General features: G+C 35.2%; 1 protein-coding gene across 2 annotated transcripts in view; it reads left to right on the forward strand.

Annotated features, from left to right (window-relative positions):
- LOC145687961 (uncharacterized) overlaps positions 1-13,501 on the forward strand; it is a 104,742-nt gene that overhangs the window by 64,971 nt on the left and 26,270 nt on the right. For both annotated transcript variants that reach the window (XM_081761568.1, XM_081761569.1), the window contains exons 3-5: positions 2,783-2,874; positions 8,399-8,579; positions 12,674-12,768. In XM_081761568.1, coding sequence (XP_081617694.1) covers positions 2,783-2,874; positions 8,399-8,579; positions 12,674-12,768 — 368 coding nt within the window. The remainder of the gene's footprint in view (positions 1-2,782; positions 2,875-8,398; positions 8,580-12,673; positions 12,769-13,501) is intronic.

Here is a 13,501-nt window from a genome sequence, read left to right on the forward strand (position 1 = left end):
AACTTAACTCAAATCTTCAGTTATAATTAGGCTGTTAACAAATGTAGCCGAAGAATTTAAACAACTGTTGTGATTTTTGTAGTCTCAGTTAGTGTGCAGATTTATATAGACCTAATATATTTTGTACTTGAAGTCTCTTTGTTTATGAAAATATTGAGTTTGTATAATCGTGATTAACTGCAATAGCTACTTAATCTTCTGTTGTTTTTTGTGTACTAATTTTTCGGGGGAAGCCTCCCGGACTTTCTTTTATTAGGAGGGGATATTCCATAGAAGTGAAAGCCTCAGGTGGACGGCGCCCTCCCAGGGTATGTGACCGCGCCCTTTTTACATAGCCAGTCCACCCGTGGTTGTATCCAGGGACAATATTCAAAATAATTCAATCAAATTCAAGAGATAAATGTATCCCAACTTCTTAAGTGCTGTCATCTGTTGGTTAATATCGTTTCTTCAAACTCACCTTAGTAAAGAAAGTAACTTATCATGATAAATTTGATACTTACGTGAAAAAAATTATAAGCAAGCACAAAAATAATTTAGCAAAGTTGAGTTGGTTTTTGTTTATCAGTAACTTTTCAATTCTGAATGTTTTATGTTAATATAGCCCTATTTTTTGTTTGCTTTTCCTAAGACAAATCGTGTGTTACTTGTAATTTCCTTACCACATATTTATCTTTCTTCTCAAGTACCACCATTTTCCGGTAAAATGTTGATTTATTTTTGTGTTATTCTCAATCCGTGCCAGAAAATAGATTCCGTAGTAGCATTTTAAAGATATGTGGTTGATCAGAATTGAAAGTGAAATGAAGTATTTGACGTCCCACGGTTTATTTATTGAAGAGTACAACAGGTATTTAGCACCCAATTACAGTATTCTGTATAGTATTCTAAAGTGGTTCAACAGTTCATCTCTCAAATCGTTTGCAGACATACTACAAATTTCTAAACTTTTATTTACCTTGCTATACCTTTTATAAGAAGCACATATTCGCCACATAGGCGACTTCATTAGTACATTCCTCCTGGCTTTCTGACACAAAAAGAAATCAGTGTTTGCTAGTCTTGTTCTTAAAAGAAGGAACCTGAAGTATAATCATATTTGTTAGTTCTGAAGAGTCTTACAGCGTTGTTAATAATTTTGAATAAAAATAATACATCAAGGGGGTTCAATTTTTCCTTTTTTTTTCCTCCTTTGCTCAAGGGGTTCAAAATAAGAATTTGCTTCTAGGGTAGCACCTGATTCAAATTTGGAGTAGTGACCTGTCTGTTTATAAGTGAGATATCGTAAGAATTTAGTCTGTGTCATCTCTATCAGTTTTGTGTAGGTAACATGATTCTTGTTCCATATTTGACTGGCATATTCTAATTTTAACCGCACGAAAGATATGTACAATGTCTTGCATCGCTGGCGGATTTTAATAATAATAATGAAATATTATTTAATAGTTCGCGCTGGAAGGAAACGGGGAAACATCACCCACACATGTGTGATCTTATCCACCACGAACTCACCTTTGGTGCGTCAGTCCTGTGGATCAATCTCCGTCCGCTCCAAGTGAGCTTTATTGTGGAAAAATACCACAGACATTGGATTTCTCAAGTTTCTTCTACGTTCTTCATTCCACAATTTTGTCATTTTCATCACCACCGCCTCCTTCAGTCTCGGAGTATAAACGTGTGGCCAAGTACGGCCAAACAAAAAAGTACATAAATATATTTGAAATGAAATGAAAATGAAATCTTTAAGTTTTACGTCCAATGATTATGCCGGCTAGGCTAAAAGAGACGGTGATTATGAGAAATGAATAGAATGGTGGAATGAAGAAAGTTTGAGGAAACGGAAGGACCCCGTGAAAATCCACGCACACGGTGTTTGTCCACCACAAAGCTCACTTGACGCGAGCTGGGATCAAACCAGGGACCCCGTGCACCAGAGGTGAACGCTCTAGTAAATATACCTGTGAAGGGTCTTACAAATATATATTTGTAAGACCTGTCACAGGTATTTTTACATTTCATATTTCAAAATGTATAATTGTTGATAGGTGGTACAGAGACGCACAAATGTTATTATATTTTCTTTATGACATTATTAAAATATTATTATTAAAGTTACTATTATCATCTATCATTATTATCATTATCGTCATCCTGATGAATCCATTGCTGGATAAAGGTGTCTCCAATTATTCTTGACAACAATCTATTTTAGGCAATTCTTTCCCGCATGGGTTTCCTCGGGATCCTCCCGTTTCCGCCCACTTTCTTCATTCCATCATTTCATTCTTTCTCATCATCACTGTCTCCCTTAGCCTTAGTAGACAAAAACGTGGGACGTTAAACTAGATATTTCATTTCACAGCTTGAGATAAAAAATATAGTTAAACATTGTTCACGTTAAGGCACAACAGAAAAGAAAACTTCGATTGTTCAGATGTAAACAAATTGAAGAACTAGCCCACACAGCCACTCACACAACTTCTTAGTGTACACGCTACTCTAATCAATTATGGTTCACATTTACAACGAGTTTTTTTTTTTTTTTTTTTTTTTTGTGAGATATCATTAGTCGTATATGACTTAATCTCTTGTCTCTTTTCAACTTTTCTTTTCGAAAAATAAACTCCTAGGCTTAACCGCTGGACATGTTATTTATTTGTTCAAGCGCCTTAATATATATAATATTTTTAGTGTTTTTTTTAAAAAAACTATATATATATATATATATATATATATATATATATATATATATTAATATTTGGTTTCATACTTTCATCAACAGAAAGAGAGTACTAAGGTCTGCAACAAAGAGGAGGGCAAGCGAAAGTCCAGCCACAGAAGCTGCCATAGACAAGAAAACAAAGCAGGACAACGGTAAGATCATTATCTTACTTTTTCTTTTTAAGTTCTCTAAAGTAACCATTTGAGCAATTCTACACTATATGCAAAAATAAGCAAAAATATAAAAGAAAAAACTTTTCCCTCATTTTTTTTTTTAAACTGGGAACGGAGTCAGGTATGGTTATCGAGTAAACAACCCTGATATTATTTCCGTTTAATACTTTGAACACGTTCTTGTTCGGAGCATCGTGAGTCAAATATACGCACCAAAGTGAGACCTGACTCCTAGTGGATTACCTTTTCACGAAATTGAGACGTTTGGTTAAGAGAGGGAGGGAGGGAGGGATATATATAGGGAGGGAGAAAAAGAGAGAGAATGTTTTAAGTAAAACAATGTCGAATTGAAAACCAAACAAAATCTCCCAGTTTAACGTCCCACGATTATGCCCTCTATGCTAAGTCAGAAATATGGTTAAGGTAAGTGAATATGATGATGGAAAAATTGTTGGAATGAGACTGTGGGAAAATACCCGATGAGCACGATGTTGTCCACCCAGGGTTTGAAAAAACCCGGGTTTTTCTGAAAGAGCCCAACCCACCTGGGCCCATATGGGTTTTTTCGGGTATATTCGGGTTTAATTGGTTTTTTTCGGGTTTAACTGGGTTTTTTTCGAAATATTTCAATGTCTTTGGGGTAAAAGTAATAAAATGTGATTTATATTTCAAGATTATCATTGTCACAAGTTGCAACAATTTTGTATTCACTGCTAATTTTTTAAATGGCCGCCATTTTGAAATTTTTCGTTGGATCGCCGCCAAAATGTATATAGCTAATTTAGAGTGTTTCGTGCTCGTACTCTGAAAATTTCAACTTAAAAAACCAAAATTGCGCTTTGTAACGTGGATACCTGCTATTTTGAAAGAAATGGCAGCCATTTTGAAATTTTACGTTGGTATGCCACCAAAATCTATACAGGAAATTTAGTGTCTCGTGCTTGTACCCTGAAAATTTAAATTTACGATGAGACCGAAAGTTTAAATGTAGTATGTATGTATGTATGTATGTATGTATGATACAGGCAGACAAACGAACAAATGTATATTGAATCATCCCAGTAGCCTCAGTGCAGGGCCGTAACTTGTGGGGGGCAGGGAGCAACTGCCCTCAAGGAAGCTCCCCGCCGTTCGAGGGGGGGGGGCACTTCAAGACAAAATTTTCTTACTCTACATACGATACGATCATGAATTTATAAATGAAGCATCAAGCAGGTTCAAAAGCAGCACACAAAAGGTAAATACAACAAAAATGAGTCGTGGGCCCTTTTCAGTTAAAAGTCTGTACTATAAGGAGCCCTAGAAATAATATTTATTCGTATGGCTTTGAAATTTGTCAATATTGTTCCCTTAATTAATTTGTCATGTATGGAACGGGCTCAGGGGCGTAACTAACGGCCCCGCAGACCTTGCCTTGCGGGAGGGCCCACAGGCTCCGAAAGACCCATAAAGAGTAAAGGGAAGATGGAAAGAGGGGGCCCAAGAATTAGTAAAACAACTTTTTCTAGGAGGTCAAAATACACGTATTAATGCTTGATCTCCAGAAAAAATCTAAGCTACGGCACTGCCTCAGTGACGTACGCCAAATATGAACACCAAATATATTAATTTAAAACAAAAATATAATTCATATTTATAAAATATATGTTTCAAAATGTGTTATACGATATAAATATTTCCCAGCGTAAAATAAATGGTTTTATTGTTGAAGTTCACTTCCGATACTTTGTGCGTTCAATTACGAGAATTTCCCGAGCACTTGTTGCAAGACGGTTCTTTCTAGAAAATTAGTTTAAAACAATTAACGAAGATATAATTCATATTTTATAAAGTAAATGTTTAAAATTAAATATTTTCCATCGTAAAATAAATAGTTTTATTGTTGAATTATTCAGTTCCGATGCTTTGTGCGTTCAATTGCGGAAATTTCCCGAGTACTTCTTTTGCGACTTTTTTGTTTTCTTCGAAAATGCAGTAGTACGCAAGTTTCAATTCAGCACTTCAAATAGTAAGCGTTACGTAGTTCTCGGAACTCTGAACATTAAGCTTCTTAAATTTGACATGAATTTTTAGGTTATTGCTGGTGTTGATTCTACAGAATGTTTATTCGAAGAGTAGCAACAAATAACTGAATTAAACTTGTTGTTGTAAAACCAAATTTTACTGAAGAATACTTGTGTTACCATCAAAGGTAATCAAAAATAATACCAATAGTTTTACGAATGCACTACAAATTAATTGGTAGTACCGGCACCTATGGCCTTAAACCCGTCAAACGTATGAGGGATAACGTCCCTCGGCGTCGCCGAGCACACTATTCACGGAAAGTATTTTCTAAAATGTAAAACCATATTTTACTTCAAATAGGCTATAAGCATAATCCATACATTAATTTGTTCTATAATTATTTCAGGCTAAGGTAAGGTTATTATTATTATTATTATTCATTCAGTGCATTCAGAACCTTATAAAGGTCTTATGTTGAATATTGTTGTATACCTTAACATGAAAGCATCTAATTCGCCCAAAGAAAGTCTAAAAATCTGATAACATTCACTTTCAATCTGATCACCTTAGTTGTACCAATAATACACTAACAAAAAGCTCAAAAACCCAGGTGGGTTTTAAGGCGGGTTTTTTCAGGTGGGTCCAACCCGAAAAAACCCGGTGGTTTTTTTGGGTTGGGCCCACTTGGGCAAACCCTGTGTCCACCACAAAATTACTTAGCGGGGTATTGAACCAGGAACCCCACACCCACCACAGGTAACCGCTCTACCACTGAACCACCGTGCCCCTTTTCCTACTTAGAGTTGACAGGAGAAAATGTATGACAACATAGGTATGCTTAGTATGCTACCTCGTATGGAATAGCTGAAAAGAGGAAAACGGAAATCATATTCAGTTGTACTACTCAGAGAATCCAGAAATCTATTATTTGTCTTCAGTACATAGTGCCTTGAAAAGAAGTGTCCGGTATAGCAAGAAAAAGCAAATAAAATATCTCCCAAATTAGCTAACCAAATTGAGACAACTTCATTAACGGAAACATACGATACGACTGGTATATTCTTCTTCCTTCTCTCCTCAACCATAGGTTGGTGGGAAACATGGAAATTTTAAAACGTTTCTCTCTCTTGGGAGAGCTGTTTTATACTTCGATAAGGCCTCTTCTTCGTAACTGCATCTACATATTCTATCCTTGGACTTCCGTTTCCTGGTTTTTCTTCTGTCTTTCCCTGTGTATTTCGATGTAGAAATTCAATAAATCTACGGATAAAATCGAATATATTTTAATGTTTCGTTGTAGCAGTTGGGACACTATCATTTAAAAAATTTGTATTGCTTTAGTTGTATTACTACATTTGTATTTTCTTCTTGAATATTAACTGTTTTCCTAATTTGACCGCGGTAGCTCAGCGGTAGAGCATTGATATCTGGTGCATGGGGTCCCAGATCACGCCAAGCGAACTTTGTGGTGGACAAACACCGTGTGCGTGGGTTTCGTTGGGGTCCTCCCGTTTCCTCCCACTTTATTCATTCTACTATTGCATTCATTGCTCACCATCACCGTCCCCTTTAGCTTAACCGGCATAATTGTGGGTCGTAAAACTAAAAGACTTCATTTTCATTTTTTTGTTTTCACAATTTGCATATGGTTATGTCGTATAACACAGTATATTGCCACGTTTCTAAACTAACATTAGAAATAAAATTAAATAATACTGGTGGCAGATATGACTTGTGATAAAAAAAAAATAATACGGTGCATAATTTTATTAAAAGCAAAGTAATAATCTTACATGGAATTTGATGTGATCTCTTCAAAGTACTGTCCTTGACTAGCACTGCACTGTTTCCAACGTTGAATTTATGACTGGAAGCATTTCTGGAAGGCTTTTTTTTTTTTTTTTTTTTTTTTTTGAATGGCGCTCAGTTGCTCTGTCGTGGCCCTCTCAGTGACAGGAATGGTGTCAAAACGTTTCCCTTTAAGCACGGTTTTACTTTTCGGGAAGGTCCAGAAGTCGCATGATTTTATATCTGGAGAGTACAGGGAATGTGGACAGATATAATTTTTTTCGGCCAAAATCTCCCAGATCAAAAGCAAAATGTGGCACGGAAGGTGGTGTAGAAGGAGGCCATTCGTCCATTTCAATCAGCGGTTAATATGCTTTTTAAGGATTCAAACGAGATGTTTAGTTCTTCGGAAAGCTCTCGAATAGCCATTCGCCTGTTTCAACAAATCATTTGTGCCACTTTTTGCACGTTTTCATCTGTTTATTGACGTCAAAGGACGTCTCAATCGTTGCTCGTTTTCAACCGACTGCTTGCCGCTTTTGAATCGTTCGGAGCACTTTTACACAGTATTCAATGCAATTGCTTCATTGTTATACACTGATTTTGACATTTCGTGAGCTTCTTTGACAGTTTTTTTTTTTTTTTCAGCTTAGAACAAAACTTAATATTGGCGCGCGACAGACACTCTTAACACGTCCTCAGTCTTCTGCCCCTGGAAGCCAAGTAACATGTCACAACTCGTTCAAACTCGACACTGACTGTACCAAAGGTTTAGTCTACTGGGCTTACTAGTTGAAATGGATGCAACGTCGATAGATGGCGCTGTGCAACTACATTCACCGCATTTTTTGATCATACCTTGTACATTGCTTTAGTTACATTCATAATTTCTTTTCATACTTCTGTTAGGTTTATATCTATTCATACAGGCAATTTCAATTAAGCACAAGCACTAAAGCTTTGTATACAGCGAACATAGACAAAGTTGTAGAGGCCAGTAGACATCGCCTCGTAATAAACTAATGTTGGTCCATGATTGCTAATTTAATTTCAGAGACGCTGAAATTATAGACGTAAAATCAAGTGGTTCTGAAAGTAACTGCAATTGTTGGGGAAATAATTACTATTAAATTACCCTGAAATTTAAATATCCCTTTGTGTCAAGATCTGAATAAGATTGAAAATGTGCTACAAAGTCAGGGAAAGATATTAGGTAGAACAAGAAGACATCGTTTGTGGGTTATTTAATAAAGAATTATGAAGGAAGATTCGTTTATATTGTACGGAGTGAAACAGTGGATATGACGATAGATCGATGAAATATTACTTTTCTTTTGACACCAAAGCATTCAAAAGGTTGATAAGGAGAGGTATGGAATAAAACTTAGTTGGGTGGTGTTGACATGTAAAGAATAGTTGAGAAGAAACGATCAATACTGTAAAAAGGGTAAAAGAAACGCATTATATGATACCGTTATTTCTGAAGAAACTAAGGTGCTAAGAATGGGATAGAAAATAAGGTACAAGGATATAAAGAGAATTGAAGAAAATTACAGCTGATGGATAATATTAAAAAAAAAAAAAAAGATCATTTTGTTTCAATTTAGTATTGTAATATGAGTTTTATCGTACATGTAACTCTCAAATTTTGTTAGTTTTGGCCAAACGCTTATGATACTATGACTGAAATATTTCTTTTATCTTTCAGAGCCGAAAAGGGATATCTCAGAAGAAAGATCAGAATATCGTGAGGAGCAGCCGTCAACTTCACGTGGGTGTTATTCCTCTGATACTCCAGGATGTTCCAAATCTCGCAGTTACAGATCATCTCGTTACAGGTCGAAGCCACGTTCACAATCTGAAAGCTTGAGCTGTCTTGAAAATTTACGGTAAGGATTTTTTCTTTCAATTTACAGATGGTTCTCTATAGGACGTTCTATATAGTAATATAGTGCATGTAGTATAGGTTCTATACGGTAATACGAGTTTAACGTCTCGTTCAATATCGAGGCTATTGAAATGTGGCTCTATAGCAATAGTAGTCATTACTAGACTTCGGATTTTTGCATATTTGCATGTTTTTTTTCCTGATGTGATATTGATATGCTCTTTAAATAGAAATTCGTTTCAGGTGTTTTGGAGCAAAATAGCAGAGTTTTATAGGGCATATATGTGCATATTTTGGAGGTTAGTGCATGTTTATGTCGTTAATGCATATAAATGCATATTTAAAGAAACAACCAAATTGAAAATTTTAAACGTCCAACAACTTTCCTCATAAATGGAATTTCAAGTTTTTAATATAGACACAAGATCTTGAAATGGTTCATTGTTGTTGGTTTAGAATATCTTCCAAGGACATGTGAAAGGAGAATAAGAAAGGGGTGAGTGATTTATCCTCCCGGTATGATGCATAACTGTCACCTTTTTGGAAGAAGATATAAATAACGATGTCAAATCACCTACAATAAAATTTCCACGTCGCACATCTCGTAAATTGTGTGGTCCTGTGACAGTATAAGAATATTAAAAGAAAAATATCCATTTAGTTGTAGTGCGACATCTTCAAATTTGAATTTTAACTACCTAAGAATGTTGTCCCATTTTTAGTCTTAGTCTTAGTCTTATTAAGTCTTATTTTACATGGCGAATGTACCATTGAAATAAACGAGGGAGGGCCATTTTAAAATTTCGGCCACCTCGATCACCTGTAGTGCGAGATCTTTAAATTCAAATTTTAATTAGCTCAGAATTGTGTCGAACTTTTGAACATTTCTGTACCACCAAGAATAAGTTCTATACCACTGAAATAAACCAGGGACGGTCATTTAAAAATTTGGCCACTTGGATCATCTGTAGTGACACATTTTCAAATCTAAATGTCATCTATGTTGGTGTTACAAACAATCTAAAAAAAAGGGGGGGAGAATTCGAAGCTAGTTAGAATTCAAATTTAAAGATGTCACACTGATGCTGATCGAAGTGGCAAACATTTTAAAATGGTCCTCCTTTCTTAATATGAATGGTACAAATTTTTTAGATGGTACAAAAATGTACGGAAATTGGACAAAATTCTGAACAATTAAAATTCGAATTTGAAGACGTCGCTCAATGTGGCCAAGTTTTGAAATGACCCTCTCTCGTTTATTTTAATGGTACAAAACATTTTGTTTGTGGTACATGAATGAGCAAAAATCTAACAAAAATTTTAAGCTTACTAAAATTCAAGTTTGAAGATGTCGCATTACAGGTGATCGAAGTGATCAAATTTTGAAATGCCCTCCCTCGTTCATTGGAATGGAACAAAATTTTTTCTTGGGTGGACAAAAATGGACGTAAATTGGTTTATTTTGTTTATTATTAAGCATAGATCTATCTTCGTTAACTCTAGAACATTTAACGGAAATTTTTGCGAGTCCTGTTCAATTTTGCTGGGCACGTTTTATTATATGCTTTTAAGGCGAAAATGCTTATTTCTTTCTCTGAGTATATTTATTCTTCATTCACAGATACTCGGCGCATTCTTTTTTATTTGTACACACACTCACAGACACACACACACACACACACACATATATATATATATATATATATATAAGGAGACGTATTTTAATTTCACATACTGACCGTGAGCTGTTTGAACTCGAAGAAACGAAATGTTTTCAAGAAGCCTTGGACGCTTGCGGAGCTGAAAACTTTAAAAGCGAACTAGCGTTTATCAATACTCGTTTCAGTTCAATTTCAAAGATAATAAAGAGATTAGAAGAGTGATAATTAGGACTTTGCAGTGCATTTGAGATGTTTGATTCAATAACGAAACAGACGCCACCAAGACCAATCGGACAAGCATTTCTTCGAAACTCACATTCAATAGACGCGAAAAATCCAGGAATAAATTCTTGTTTAATGTAAATAAAGTGTTCCTGGGAACAATGACGCAAGAATTTCAGATTTATCGGCAAGTAACATTGCTTTTTGGAAATACTGTCCCTAAACGACCCGTGACACGGAAGGAACTTTTCGATCTACAGTAATGTTTTAACCGACAAATGCAGGTTTTTGTCAGAAAACACCGGAAACTACACAGTTGTGTATTGTAGCATGAATGCATCATAGTTATACACCAAGTATACAGGTATGTAGTTCAAGTAATACAACCTTTTTCTCTAAAGATAATAAAATTCCTAATTTAACTTTAGTTTTTGATTGGTGCATATTTACAATTTTTAGTGCATATCTGCATATTTTCAGTGCATATTTTCGTGATTTTTAGCGCATATTTGCATGCATATTTTGCCGTTTTTCAGTGCATATCGATCCGAAGTCTAGTCATTACCAACTAAATGCTCTATGACGTCACAGTTTTCCGTTCTCATTCACAGTAAATCACACGAAGAGAGCAAAGAGCAGATAAGAAACCTGGAGTAAATAGAAACCATGGTGAGAGGACATCAAGAACATCGATGGCAGAATCGATAATTTAGCAGATACATCACTTTTCCATAGTTCCTCTTTTCCATACAACTCTAACCCATATCTAGCACATTTTTCTACCTTTGCCCCTCCTCTTCTTTGCTCTTCCTGTTTCTCCTAGACGTTACTCCAAGCTTAAAAGTGTGTTCCTACGTCATACAACAGCCACTTGGAAATGGTTTATTTTTCACACACAACTCAGATGCACAACGATTATGTGGACAGTGATGTGCATTTTCTAAGTACTTCATGGAAGAATTGTACAGATGGCACTAGTGTGAATCTCACTTTACTTTAAAAATAGTGATAGTTCTGAAAATAATTTTAGGTTCTGTAAATATGCTTCTTAATGTTTTGGAACAGTTAAACTTTAAAGAAAATTTTTTAAAAATCCAGTTCATAATATTAATTAGTAGCCGTTATTGCTTTGCTTCTACACTAGTACCATCTGTACGACAATTCTAGCAAATATTTGAATCCTGTATATGGCTGTCCAAACACACATTGTTCATTTGGGTTATCTGTGCTGGTCTATATCTTATTTGTAACATAACTCACTGGGTTTTCAGTGTCAATGAAGGGCAATTATTATCATATGATCCCAGAGAGAGAGAGAGAGAGAGAGAGAGAGAAACAAAATATTGTTATTGATCACCTTTTTTATGCAAAAAGACAGAATGAACTTTAAGAACGATATTAAATGCTAGACACACTTAAGATGTGTAATAAATCACAAATAAGTAAAGTACTATCAATAAGAGGTAAATTTGGACACGATGTTTCATTTAGGACACCAACGCGTGTGTGTGTTTGTATGTTTGTTTGTATGTTCTATCATAACTCTGAAACTCATTGAGTTTGTTAGTACACATATGATTTACATTTTGATTGACGATCCAACAATCCCTGCATAGCAATGTGAGAGGTTGCCCCATCTTGTTGAAACATTACACAGTATAACTTTTCAATTCATTGACTTTCAATCATGTGGGAGTACATTATGTTGTTAATGGTGTTTTCCGCGAAAAAAAAAAAAAAGGATCCCAAAATCTTGTTCTTTATCACTCCGCGCCAAACATTTATAGCTGAGGACGTTTGTGGTTTCCTGTTGTAAAAGTGTAAATATATTTTTGTTTGCATTTTGCTGTACTGAATACCGTACAAAAATTTAAAGTCTATAATTATTAACAAATTTAAGAAAAAAAAAAAGCTTTATCCAAACAACTTTTTAAGAGGTATACTAATTTCATGTAAGTGTAGTCATATGTGTGGTTCGACTTGTTTTGAGTTTAGCGCCTCATTCAATGTAAAGGCTATGTGAAATGTGGACCTAAAATTTAACGTGTGATTCGAACCACATCAAGTTCCACCGGAAATCGAAAATCAGTCCCTCACGCCGAAGACAAGCGCGCTAACAATTTATTCAGAATGAGCTATGCAGCAGTTTCTGTGCGACTATTGTAAAATGAAGGTTAAAACAATTCTGAATGAAACATTTTATTTTTTTCAGTTCGAGATCAAGCACAGGCTACGAAGGGAAGTATATGACTTGGGACAGCAGCAGTTCTTCCACAACGGAGGAGGAAGATACACAGGATGCTGACTGTAAGTTAGATTGACAGTTCTATCAAAGATAGTCGTAAACTTATACTGGTGTCAAATGTCATTTTTCTGACTTTAATTATCATATTCTCTCTGTGTAATTCACGATTCTTAATTTTTTTTTAAAAAAATCAAAATTAGGGGTATCATTTACACACACACACACACAATGTATTTGTGCTACAATCAGTTAAGCGAGACTGGCTAGTAGGTTGTTGATACTTTTTAAAAAAGGATGTATAGCAATACATTGCTGGTTATTGTAATCTGTTTTCATACAAGTAAGATTTGAAAGTGCTTCTTATTCTAGTTGCGGCTTACTTAGTTGAATTCTTTTTCTGAAATCATAGGTAAGAATTACGCAGGGTCTTTCAAAAAAAAAAAAAAAAAAAAAAAAAAAAAAAAAAAAAAACACGAAAACGTTTAGGAGGTAAGTTCTGACACCAAGATAAGACAAAAAGTATAGGCCAACCTGGGTACACAAACGCTTCCTTTCCGAGTTACAGGCTTCCGAAAATATGAAAAAATGAACTTAAAGGTCCATAGCTCCAAAACTATGGGACCTAAAATAGTCAGGTCAAGACTTCACTTAGGAACTAGTATGTGCCCTATCCAAAAATACACGTTTCAGAACCCTAAGGTACTCACGCAACAATTTTTATAGAGGGAGTTTGGCTACCGGCATGTAATACGCAGTAATCACAAATTACCTCTATAAAAGTTGTTGCAGAAGTAT

The sequence above is a fragment of the Thermobia domestica genome, chromosome 6 (genome assembly GCF_964235325.1).
Source record: "Thermobia domestica chromosome 6, izTheDome1.hap1.1, whole genome shotgun sequence".
Taxonomy (NCBI): Eukaryota; Metazoa; Arthropoda; class Insecta; order Zygentoma; family Lepismatidae; genus Thermobia; species Thermobia domestica.